The sequence below is a fragment of the Charadrius vociferus genome, unplaced genomic scaffold (genome assembly GCF_000708025.1).
Source record: "Charadrius vociferus isolate BGI_N301 unplaced genomic scaffold, ASM70802v2 scaffold838, whole genome shotgun sequence".
Lineage (NCBI taxonomy): Eukaryota > Metazoa > Chordata > Aves > Charadriiformes > Charadriidae > Charadrius > Charadrius vociferus.
Genome location: NW_009649487.1, coordinates 43,723 through 56,018, shown reverse-complemented (window position 1 = coordinate 56,018; position 12,296 = coordinate 43,723). Strand labels below are relative to the sequence as shown.

The window sequence follows — 12,296 nt, the reverse complement described above, 5'->3', positions numbered from 1 at the left end:
GGGCAGCCGTGGACGGCCGCTGCCCGCCAGGCTCAGTACAGGGAGGCGGTTTGGTACAAAACCTTTAGACTGGGGGGCTGTATCCCTTTGCTTCAGCTTCTGAGCAGTGTGCGAATGCTCGGATTTCGCTAGGATAGTGCACTAGGACTGAATTTCCTCAATCTTTGGATTACGAACCACCATGTGCATCACGGAATCGCAAAGTGCGTTTCGCTGATGATACGTTATGATATGGGTCGAGCGCCGCTGGAGGCGGCAGGTGAGAAAATTATTGGGGGGTGACAGCTCGTGACTGCTGGGAGAGGGCAGACAGATCTCGGGCGTAAGCAGCCTCCAACCACGCTCTTCTCCAAGAAAGCAAGCACCCACTGCTCCACCACGAACACCACAGCTAACTAAACGAGGGGTTTAGAACAGTTTGGCGTTTGCTTCAGCCCACAAAAGAAGTGTTTTCGATAAAACAGTGACACAAGCCGAGTTAGTCTAACCTGGTTAAAAGCCGCAGCCGGCAATGGTGGACTTCTGCAAGTGCTCCTTAAACAAAACTCAGTCTAAAAGCGGGGGTTACCCGTGCTAAAAAGAAAAGAAAAAAAAAGGATTCCAGCTGGTGTGCAGCACATGGACTGTATTTTGAAGGCCAGAAGGCCTTCTTTCTTGGGGCAGGGCTGAATTCCCTTGCTGTAGCACAACTAGGCACTTTTTTTTAATGTGTCGAGGGTTTTCTCCTGGTTTCTGACTAGCGACAGCAGAGACCCAGAGAGTATTTTATTTTTTTTCCTTTTACTTTTGCAAACACTTAAAAAGTTACGCAGAGCCTTCCACTGGGCTACCACCTTTTTCTAGCACATCCTGCACAGCAAGTTGTGGGAAAAGCACAGGAGTGCTATGACCATTGCTCCAGCCAAATGAAAATGAAGTGTAGCGGCGTCAGGCCAGCGTTTTGTTGCCCCTCCCGCTCCATTTCAGCAGTACATGGGCACCTCGGAGCTCTTTGGCAGGGAGAAGACCTCACCTTCCCTCCTTCCCTCTACTTCAGTGCCTCATTCATGCAGCAGCACAAGCTCAGAGCTGCTGAGGTAAAATTAAGTAACCTCGCATAGTTGGTAGCATCGTAGCCTTTATTTGGAAGTACATCATACAGGGTGGCGGAGATACCTGTGGTGGTTGAAGCACGCCAATCTGCTCCCAGAGCGGGGAGGAATGCAGCAAGCCAAGGGTTTGCGAGCAGCTAGGTCATGTGGGCAGGAAAATGACTTGAGCATTCCCGGATTTGGTATGGGATTGGCAGCTAGCTCGGAGATTGGCATAGTTATTCCTACTACCTGGCTGCTCCGCCAAGATGGTAACGAAGGGGGCAAGGGCCGAGTGAGCTTTTAACTTAACACAACGTGCTCGACCGAGGGCTCTACCATCAGATTCTCAGCCCCCCGTGCTTTGGCAGCGCTGTAACCTAACAGCGACTTGGGAACGGCGGTGGCTCAGGTCCTGCGCAGAGCGGCTGGAGGAGGCGCAGTAGGTACCAGCCTGGGCGATGGTGTCTGCCCTGGAGCAGTGAAAATGAAGCACAAGCCCCACAGAATTTCAGTCCCGGCTGCGAAGAGATACTCTGCTGCTTTGCTTTATCGCTTGAGGAGGGGAAAGCGGCCACGAGTCTGCTGCTCGCCTTCCCTCTGCCTCACAAAGGGCCACCCGTTCTCCCCCGCGGTGTTGAAAGTGGCTGTTGGAGCCCTGCTAGAGCAAAGGGTAAACCAAGCCCTGTGCTTTACGACTCTTCTAGCTTCACACAGACCTATGACTTCAAAAAGACAAAAAAAAAACCCCAACACAAACAAAAAAAACGAGACAGGGGCCTGCATGTTGAGAAACAAAGGTTTGTGGCAAGAAGGAAACAGATGAGAGGCTGAAACCAAGGGTCTTAAACGCACGCCTAAACCAAAAGGAGTTTCACATGTAAGCGACGGTCTCATGACACAGCACTTCTGGGGCAACATTTCAAGAATACAATCATCGAAGAATTAGGTTCCTTGATACAAAGAAAGGTTGGTTTGTACTACAGATGTAAGGGTGTTTGAAAGGAGCCCAGACTGACTCCCTAGCAGCTAGGTAGAGTTTCCTTGACACATCTACTGGCTCATAGCAGCTCACGCCTACAATCTGAGGACACAGTTAAAAGTTATGGCTCTAGGATACATCGTCTAAAATCGACAGAAGCAGAAAGGCATCTGAAAAAATCAATGTGACATTTAAATGGCTCAACACCTTTACAGTATTTATGGCCGTGCAAAACCCCTTCCCTCCCCGGTTATGGTTCAGCCGGTGAAGCTGCGCGTAAAACTATGACACGAGGAGCATGGAACATGCAGATCGCCTACGAGCCCGCACCACAGGTGAGTCCCAGCTACAGGTTTGCTACGAGGGAGATGCTCCCGACCATACTCTAGATCACTTACCCCGGGGAAAGCTGATAAAGTACGACTGCCTGGTGGGAGGAGGCCTTTCGGAAGGGCAGGGCCTGGGAGGGTCTGCAGGGTCTTGCCAGTGTTACACCATGCACCATGGGCTAAAGCACACGGGGAAGGGGAGAGAGAACCACGACCCGACCTGCGTTGCTGGCCGCGTTCGGTCTGGACCGAGTCACCGCGCAGAGAAGTCACGGGTTTTTCTTCAACCGAGGTAAAATGAGAGATGGAACGGGGGCAACTCGGGAAGCAGATGCGGCAGGACAAGAAGGGGAAAACAGACTTCTTGGCTCTTCGGTAGCACGGCATCCAAACGCACAAAGGAGTCGGTGGAGGGAATTTCGTTGCGCTTGGCTGCGCTCCTGGGCTCTAGTCGCCGGCCCTAGGAGAGTTCATCTAAAACCTAAGGTCCATTTGTCACGCTTGTTTGCTTATTCCTGGAAAGAGCTGTCCCTTGTCATCTTCATAAAAAGTTTGTCCATTAGAATCTCTTTAAAATCCCTCAGTCTAGCGCAGGCCACGAGGGGATGTAGAACCTCTGTAAGGAACCCTCTAGGAGGCGTTCCATCCAAAAAGACAATTTGTGTAATTTGTTTTTAATGGATCTAGATCCCGGGCTGCAGGAGGATTTCCCTCTGGCTTCTGTGTGTAGCGAGGAATCGTAATCCTCGCAGGAGCCCAGGGTTCCTCCCTCATCCCCCGATCTGTGAGGCTTAAAGAGGCAGAAGTATTTCTTGTGGCCGTTCAGAGCCAGGACGTAGCCTGTGTAGTCGCGCTCGAGGAAATGCTTGTCGTACTGGTTTGGGATGGGGGCTGCATCCTGAGCAAACTCTAACAGGTACTCCAGCCATTCTCGGTGTTTGTCCAGGCTGAGGAAGGAGAAATGAAGACAGCTGCTCCTGGGGGAAGAGCAGAGGAGAAGCAGGATTAGCACGTCTCCCAAGTCAGGCCAGATTCCTACCGGACAGGTCAGCATTTGGAACACGAGCAGGCGCAGAGCTGAGTCACTGCGGCTCCTTTTTGAACCCAGTTCAGCATGGGTGATGATTACCTAGTGTGCAGCACTGTCGTGCTCTTGATTTGTTGAAATGTGGGTAGAGCCGAAGCGGCGGCAACACCAGACCCATCCACCCACCTTCACCAAGCACGGCCCACAAAGGCCACTCGGTTTTCTGTGGCTCGTTGCTGCTAACAAACGCGGAGGCTGCCGTGCTCGCCAGAAGCATTCCCTCCTGGCAAGTGAGCCGACACTGCTCCTAACTTGTCATCAGAGCAGCATTACACACATCATTAAAACACTAACAGAAACCCGGGAGAGGGTCCCAGCCTACCCTGTGAACGTGTAGACTTCCAGGGCAAACTTCTGGAGGAGGGCGGTTTTGGTGGAGTTGGACAGGATCAAGACAACATTCATGTGACCCGGCCTCAGGCGTACCAGGTTGCTGTTATAGTTGATGTCCGTTAGTTCAGTCACCTCGACGAAGCCCTTTTTGGGAATCCTGCTGCAATGAAACAGTGACACGAAGGACCGAGAGCAACTGAGGATGGAGAAATCGTGACCTCGTTCCCTGCCTCCTTACGCTGAGCCGTCCCTGTGCCCTGGAGCTAAAGCCAGCTTCATTGGTGCAGCGGCCGGACTCGGCTCTTCCTCAACAAGTCACTCAGACCTCTACGCCTTTCCCCGAGAATGCTGTCTGGGCAAAACTCTGCGGGAATTGCTTAAATAACTAAGTTCATGCACCCCTGTCCTTGCTGGCCCGGGTCCTGGCTAACCACCACTCCAGCCCGCCTCGCTGTGCCCACACCACCCCCGTGCAACGACTGCGCTACGTCTGCACAACTCTGGCACTTCTCCGCTGTCCGCCTGACGCTCTCCGCGCGCTCGCTCTCTGCGCAGATGCTGCCCAAGCAATGCTATGGCAGAAAACATTTCTGGAGAAATTAGAGAGGGAACCTGTTACTCTCTTTGCTGAAGCTCGTGTCGTTCTTCTCAGTCTTTGCGGCCGATTCTTCTTTCTCAGAGGGAGGAGAGTCCCTTGTATCACTGGAATCACTGCAAAGGAAGAATATCTGGTGGAAGTTTACGGCACCAGATCGGGTTGAGGTGCCCCTGGCTGGACTGTAAGATCCCCTAGGACGTTTTGGCATGCACTCACCTGAAAGCCTGAACAATAACGGTGCCAAAGAGAATGAAGAGCGCAGAGAAGAGCAAGGACAGCAGCGGCATCATTTCTCGCCTGAGGGGAAGATTTGCAAACAGCAATCAGGTCTGTGAGTCGCGCAGTTTCCGCTTGAATTTCAGTTCCCCTCTGCCTCAAGTAATGCCATACAGTTTCCCCAGAAACTCGGCTTGTTTCCTGGGGTCTTAAAGACAACCAAGATTTTGGGCACTGTCCTGCTCCCGCCCAAAAGGAGGAGGATATAAATGGCTCCTGTTTAAAATAAGGTGACAGGGAAGTGGTGAAAAACAACAAGGGATGCATGTTTTCAGGAGCGTAATGTCCACACTCAGCCTCAAGGCCTAAGTACCTGGTACTCGAGTCAGAAGCAAACATCACTGTGGCGTCACCGCGCTTCACCTAAATCTCGAGACAACACCTCTGTATTTTGATATGTTCTCAATTCTGTTAATAAGAACCTGATTCTACTACACAGCTGAACGTGATAACAGCAATCCTGCTCCCTGTTGTGACTCAATAACACCCAATCCGTACCAGTTACTGTGAAACAAACTGTCCCAGCAGTCAGAGATATAGTCCATTGTGGAGTAGAGCCATCGGATAAGGAACATCTGTTGAAAAAGAAAAAAAAACAAATGAAAAAAACTGCTATCAAGAGCCCCGGTAGAACTCCTACCCTTTAAACAGAACCCTGGACTGAATCGGCTTTGCAGCACGCCACGAGCTCTTCCTTCCATAAGGGAGAAAACTTTTAAGAGTCTTGTCTTGGTATTTTAAAATATAAATAATGCCTGTGAGTGATCGTAGTGGTACTGTCCAAAAAGGTAACATGGCTGCTAAGCAGCTGGAAAGGCCATGCCCTTACCGGAGCGAGTTCGTCATTCAAGTCTGCCAGGACAGTCTCTGAAGAGAGAAGGCCAGGGTCTGTCCTCAGCTGGTCCAGAAGATCCAGCAGGATGAAGTTGTCCTCTTTGCTGCCTTGCCAGGCCTCCTCCAGGGTTCTGTAGGCGATCTTCCCTGCGTTATTGCGTCTCTCCAAAATGACCACCTGGACGAGCCAACAGCATCACAGATGTCAGAGAGGAAGGTAGTTTGTTCTGGACAGATGTGATGCTTCAAATCGCTGCCCAGAATTAGGTGTCAGATCAAGGTATAGCATGCTACATAAAGTGATGCGAGTTAGAATGACAGAATGGAAAGGGAAGAAGGGGAAAAATAAAAGGGAACCCTCACAGCTGATTTTCCCCGATACTTCTCCTCATCCATCAGCAAGGCGTCTGCAAACTCTGGCTGCCGATCATTATAGATGTGCACAAACTTGAGCGTGTCTTTTGTGTTGGCCACAGCAAAAGTCAAAAATGCTTCGTAAGCCTCGGCAAACTTATCGCCTTCTCCGGTAAGTAAGACCACGCAGTGCCTAGGCAACACAACAAGATGGAGGATTAGGAGCTATTCTGGACACGAGGAAACAACCATCCCCTTTCCGCTAGCCAGAACGATCCCGATGAGCCAGAAGCCTATCAAACAATGCGGATACCCTGCGTGATCCAATGCAGTCGTTTCCCTTCTCCCTCAGAATGGAACAAAAGGTGGCTTTAGGAGCAGCCCTGGAGCCTCGGGGAACAAAACCGGGGGACGTGTCACCCATGGGGCCTTACTTTCGCTGACGGTGAGACTTCTTCACGGGACACAGTTCCTGGAAGAGCCTCTGGTTGGTGAGTCTGGCCACCATGAGGAACTTATTCTGGGAAAGGAAGTCATCAATGAGCTGCTTCTTCATATCTCGTGCCTGGCGAGAAAAAAAGAAAGCAGAGGTCAGTACTGAGCAGGATGAGGACAGTGAAGCCATTGCGAAGTTCTCATCTGAAGCCTGGGGAAGGCTGCCAGCCATCATGGTCCTTGCTGAAATCACCCGAGATGTTCTGAGGCCCTGAGACTGAGAAGCTACCTGCAGCCACCCTCCTCAAAAGGTCAGACACTGTAGCCGAAGCTGACTGAATGCCCTCCCTCCCAACAGTCGCACTCTGCCTCTGCTGAGAATGAATGCTCTTTACTCTGAAATCTGCTGCCAACTGACCCCTCATCACAAGCTCGGTCAGAAACCCCTCAGTCGGTGTCCACTTCACAAAAGCTCTCAGAGAGGACTGAGCAATACCTGCACAACATCAGCAGGCCTGTCGATGTGCTCCTTGAAGATCATCATGGTGGGCGTGTAGACGTTGATGTTGTACTGACTGGACAACTCTTCAGTGCCACGGAGTCCGACGTACACGTAACCAAAGGACAAGTAATCTCGGTATGCAAAGGCGATCAGCTGGAGGGGAAGAAAGCACCGGCGCGTTTTTTATGTTAGAGAGCTAACAACATTTTCTCCCCGGAGTGGCTGTGGCGACTTTGCTATGAGAACACCTCCTGCTGTTTAAATGTCATTGGGCATGTGCTGCAAGAGGTGCAAGCCCTTCCTCTACCTCGCTGAACGGCAGTTAGCATTCACTTAGTCATCGTACAGGGCGCCTCAACGGAGCCACAGCTTTCTTTTACAACCTGACATTTTGCACGGTAGCAGGGGGTTCTTAGGAAATGGGCTTTCTAGTAACCCAAATGAGATGTGTCACAAAAATCTCTCATTACCCACAAAGGTTAGCACGTGTCTCTGTTGCCACTACCTCCGAAACCCACCCGCACCCTCACATCTGCTAAGGGTACATCCGTGGTGAGACAGAGAAAAGATCTCCTAATGGAGTCGGTTACCTGGCTGTGCCATTTTCAACCGACACAAATCAACTTGTTCTCTTAGAACCGGTCAATAGTATTTAGAGGCATCAGTCTGCCTCTGCTCATAGCAATATCACATTTTCTTTTGGAACAGCTGGATTCAGTAGCAAGTCAACGCAGCGATAGAAATCACATTACCTTGTATAATAACGGCACAACTGGCATATGATCAAATAGAAGGACGTGGGGCTTGTTTTCTTTCTTCCAGTTGGAGAGAAAGCGGATGTAGTTTTTATCTGTAATCTTTAAATAGAATCAGCACATTAGTTTAACCTCTGAGCTGTTAGACACATAAGATGCTGTAAGATCAGGTGTGTGAATGAGAACTGAGCCTGAAAGAGCTGTCCAGGTGTTAGAGAAAGCAGACTCTGGGGGGTTGTCTTTCCTACAGGTATGCCTGATCTGTGCTTTTTTGATACAGGAGATTAATTAAAACCGTCAGTCTCGACCCCCACCAACCCCCTTAGCTAGCGCATCCTCTGTCAATGCCGTTCAAGTCAATGCCGATGCCACTTTCGTTCTCACAACTGTTCATTGGGGCCATACGCTTCACATCTAGTGGGAAGCCAAGGGTTAACAGACACCTGTGAGCTCCATCAAACCTGCTCTGTTTCAGCTGCTGGACCTCTTTGACTGAGAGGAAGGAGATAAAAGGGAGATCACAGGTAATTTAGGGGCTCACAGGGAGAGGAGCAGACTGCTAGTTCTGGTTTTGAGGAATGCCTGGCTGCAGGAGGTGAAACGGGCGCTTTAACTATGGAAAGGGACAGCAGATGTCGCTTTTGAGGCGAGAACTCAAATACCTGGAGGACAGCAGGACAAGAGCTCACTGGGAAGGGTGGCCCTCGCTGAAGACCCCAGGGGAAAAGGAAACCAAGGCTCCAGGCAGAGGACAGGCAGGTGAGAGCACTACAGGGCCTGTCCCAGCCACACTGCACTGAAAGGGGAGGTGGGTGCTTCAGGATTCTGCCAAAAATAACCAGGTCAGGCCCAAATGCAGGAATTTTTTTTATCTAGTAGGAGGTTTTACGTGTAACTTTGAAACGGCTCACACTGCTGGCTCCAGTTTCAAAGGTCTGAATCAAAACTGGGTGAAACAAACAAGGGGTGTCTGAGCGAGTTTTAGCAGCCAATGCCTCCACGTTAGTGAGTGGTCCTTACTTTGCTGGGTGAAACCCCGAGAATGGAGAAGGGAATTGAAACCCAGCAGGCAGGTAGGGCACGCTCAGCGATTATTAACCTGGAGGGTAGCTTTCCTACAGCTCTGGCAGCTGTGGGGTATTGCAGTTGGGCGAGCAGCCGGCACACAAAGTTGCCAGCGTAACCACATGGTAGCGTGATTAACGCTTTCGCAAGGGGAAGCGTTACGGAGCCACATCTCGCGATCGCTTCTGACAGCTCCGGGGTTTGTAGCTGTAATTACAGCTCTCAAAACGCCACGCTTCAACAGCCTCGGTTGGATCTTCTCACATTCGTGACACAGATCAGCTCAGGGGGCTGAATTAAACAGATTAGCCACTGGAACAGCTAAGGAGAGATGAATATCCAGACAGACATGCGAAGCAGCACGTGACAGTCTTACTAGAGCGTACCTTTTCTACGAGATTCCCTGGCAGAAGGTTCTCCACAAATTGCCGCAGGTTTTCTCGAATGACAGCGTTGTGGAAGAAGGTTATTTTCCCATTAATGAGCCCTAGTAGGGACGGTGTGCTGTGTGCACCGAGGTGATGGGCGAGGCGCCTTTCGTACCCAGCGTGAACCACTCCGATTCCCACTCCTGAAAAAGGAGAGTGGGTTTGCCTGAAAGATCACCAGCAACCCGAAACGCCTAGGAGAAAACCAGGGTTGAAGACCTGTTCCCTTGCCCAGCACCCTGCTCCGGGGTTATTCATAGGATTGTCCCTCCTAACCCTGTACTTTCCTCCTCTTGCAACCCTTGAAGATTGTATTTAAGCATCATAGCTTTATCGAGGGGGAGAGAGAGAGAATGCGCTGTCCTCTCTTTTTCTGTCTGCTGGTATTTCATGTGCCACATTAAAACCTCAAAGAGAAAAATCTTATTAAGTGGGAACTATATTGCCTTTGTCTCTTGCTGCCTGTTGAGTTCGTATTTTTCTGGAAACACGTGCAGACAACATCTGCAGGGAAAACAAGCAAGCTGGGGGTGGAGGGGCGAGTACCAAATACCTCCTCTGCATCCAAGTATGTTCAATAGGTCTCAAACCTGCACTGTATGGTAGTGGCCCTAAAGTTGAGGACACGCGCTGCAGGGATCTTTGCTCAGCAAAGCCATCCAAGCGCAGGATGAAGAGCAACGCAGCATTTATGCTGTCAGCCTAAACTCATGGTGGTGCGATCAGCCCTCGGCCACACCAGCATTTATCATTATCAGCATTGGACTAAGTCTCTACCCGTATGGTCAGGAGAAAAGGCATCTCACCCTTGTGATCGAAGGGACTAGTTTTTTCCACACGTCTAACATATAGCCTCACCAACTGTTATATTAGTAACACACAGGAAAGCGTTAGGATAAATCACCGAGGAAATTTAAAGAATAAACTCGGTCCTCCAAAGCTGAAGGCAATCCCTCACCAGGCAAGGGATGCACACCCAGCCTAAAGGGCCTCATCCTTACCCAGCGCCTCCAATTCCTGAGCGACTTCCTTCCACACGGGCTCGATGTGGATGCAGCTGAAACACCAGTCTGAGGTTATTTTAATGAGGTAAGGCTTCTTGAAACTATCTGGCACGATTTCATTGATGTAGTGGGAAAAATGGAGCAAATACTTCTCGTCGGAGGTGTCGCGCCTCTCTGAATTAAAGGGGAAATGGAAGAAGGACTCATCAAAATAGAAGCCTTCGTGGAAGTGGTGGAACTGGCGATGCTGGTGCTGAGAGTAGCCCTGGCTTTCTCCGGCATCTCCATAACGATCAAAGTTTGCTCTCTTTTCCTCGTTGGAGAGAATCTGGGAAGTAGATGATAGAAGAATGGTCACCTGAAACTGTGAGTGGGAACAGTTCTGACAATAATCCCTTAGTAAATAACTGCAGCTGCATAAGGACAGCCTGTGAGGGGTCGTGCACCCTTTGCTGCATGTTGGAGGGATAAATATTCTGGAAAAGGGAACTATTGCATTGCCTCCAGGCTCGCTGTGGTAAAAAAAGGCAAAGCCCAAAGTGAAGGAGCCTGTAAATCCCACCTGCTGTACCCATTTCTGACACCAATTGCTCCTTGAACGTCAAACCATCTGAACATTAATGCTCTTTTCTGGAGCGGCTTTTGCTGGTGTCTACTTGAACATTGACGGTTCCTCAGTGCATTGGAAAGCGCCAAAAGTTTTACCGAGCACCCAGGAGCCCCACAGAGAAGCTGCATTTTTCAGCTGGGAGATGACAATTTGCTTTATTTCTGCGGGCTCAGCTCACTTGCTGTGGAAGTGTCGGGTCAGCCACTGCAAACTGGGGCAGCCGATTTTGAGAGCCATGCAGGAGCGTTGTGCAAATAACTAGTTATGCAAAGAATAATTTGAAGGGACTAAAGCCCTGCGGTGATGAACATTGCTTACATCATCCCCAAAATACTTAGATGTACACGTGACACAGACAAGACGCACGGCCGCCCAGCTGCTTGGGGCTCAGTGAATACCCACTCCTCCCTCGTTTGAGGCTTTTCAGTGAGAACAAGGCAGACCCGTAGCAAAATATTTGCAACAGAGGCCACGCTGGTGGCACCCAGCGGCTCTCTTGAGAAAAAAAGACTAAACTTTTCTGGTCGGTAGTGTTCGCCTCTGCAGGGTCAAGCACCTTTCCTGTGTAGCCATACGCAGAAAAAGCACAAAACCCTGTACGGAAAAATAAGGTCACTTTGATCTTAATGACAGCATGAGTTGAGCAAGGAGAGCGTGTTACCTCATAGGCCTTGCTAATCTGGATGAATTTGTCTTCTGCTCCCGGGTCCTTGTTTTTGTCAGGGTGCCTACAAGGCAGAACCAGAGGAAAAGGGGGTCAGCAGTTCCCTGGGTGGGCACAGCAAACTGTTGGCATCCCTTTAGAGGCGAGCAGGATGCAGACAATTGTGTGGCAGCATCCCCGAGGCCAAGATTGGATTTTATACCCAGCATGTGCTCTCCCTGCCCAAACCCCATCCCAAAACGCAGTGCCAGGACACATGCTGTGTGCCTGCAGACCTGTCCCTCCATCCAATCTGTCACAAACGGCCCAAGCCCAGGACGAGGGAGCGTGTATCGTCCCTACCCACCACAGCGATGCATCCCTCAGCTCCTGCCCTACATATGTATTGAGCTCTTCCTGTAAAATACCTCCTGCCACAGCTCTCGGGGATTGGTCTCAGGCAAAGCTACACTGGCTCTAAAAGCTCCAGGTGAGGCTATTTTCTGAGGCAATGCCTTGAGCCTGCTCTTCAGTGCATGCCACCGAAGCAGGGGGCACGGCATTTGTGGATCCAACACGTTTCACTTCAGTGGCACAGGGGTTGAATAGCCCTTGGACATGGATGTATCAAACTGAGACTTAGACCCTGGTGTATTAAAGGTTTCCAGTTGAGTCAGGGAGAATGTTTTTCCCCCGTAGCCAGACTCGGGGAGAGTTTTACAGTGTGGATTGCTGGCGTGAAAGTGTCTGCTTGGTTTCAGGATGCCTTCTGGGTCACGAGGAAGACCCGGTGCTTGACTCTGACCACCAGCTGAGTCTCGTCTGGCACGGACAGCCAGGTAAGGTGGCTAACGCCTCCACCCGGCAGCGTTACCCGCTCCCCAGAGCGCAGCGGCCTGGCTCTGTCAACCGAGAGGACGCCAAACCACACCGTGTGTGTGTGTCTGTGTGTCCCGTGTCCGGCCCGCCCCGGTGCCGGGGAAGGGGGGGG

General features: G+C 50.7%; 1 protein-coding gene across 1 annotated transcript; it reads right to left on the bottom strand.

Annotated features, from left to right (window-relative positions):
• Window positions 1-2,961: 2,961 nt before the first annotated feature.
• DNAJC16 (DnaJ (Hsp40) homolog, subfamily C, member 16) lies at window positions 2,962-11,685 on the bottom strand. Its single transcript, XM_009889982.1, has 14 exons — window positions 11,669-11,685; window positions 11,324-11,390; window positions 10,050-10,380; window positions 9,007-9,191; window positions 7,553-7,657; window positions 6,795-6,953; window positions 6,298-6,428; window positions 5,873-6,056; window positions 5,505-5,687; window positions 5,174-5,250; window positions 4,616-4,696; window positions 4,414-4,512; window positions 3,791-3,961; window positions 2,962-3,358 (listed from the first exon to the last, which is right to left on the bottom strand). The coding sequence occupies exons 1-14, from the start codon at window positions 11,683-11,685 to the stop codon at window positions 2,962-2,964; spliced, it is 2,187 nt and encodes a 728-aa protein (XP_009888284.1).
• Between the last annotated feature and the right edge of the window lie 611 nt (window positions 11,686-12,296).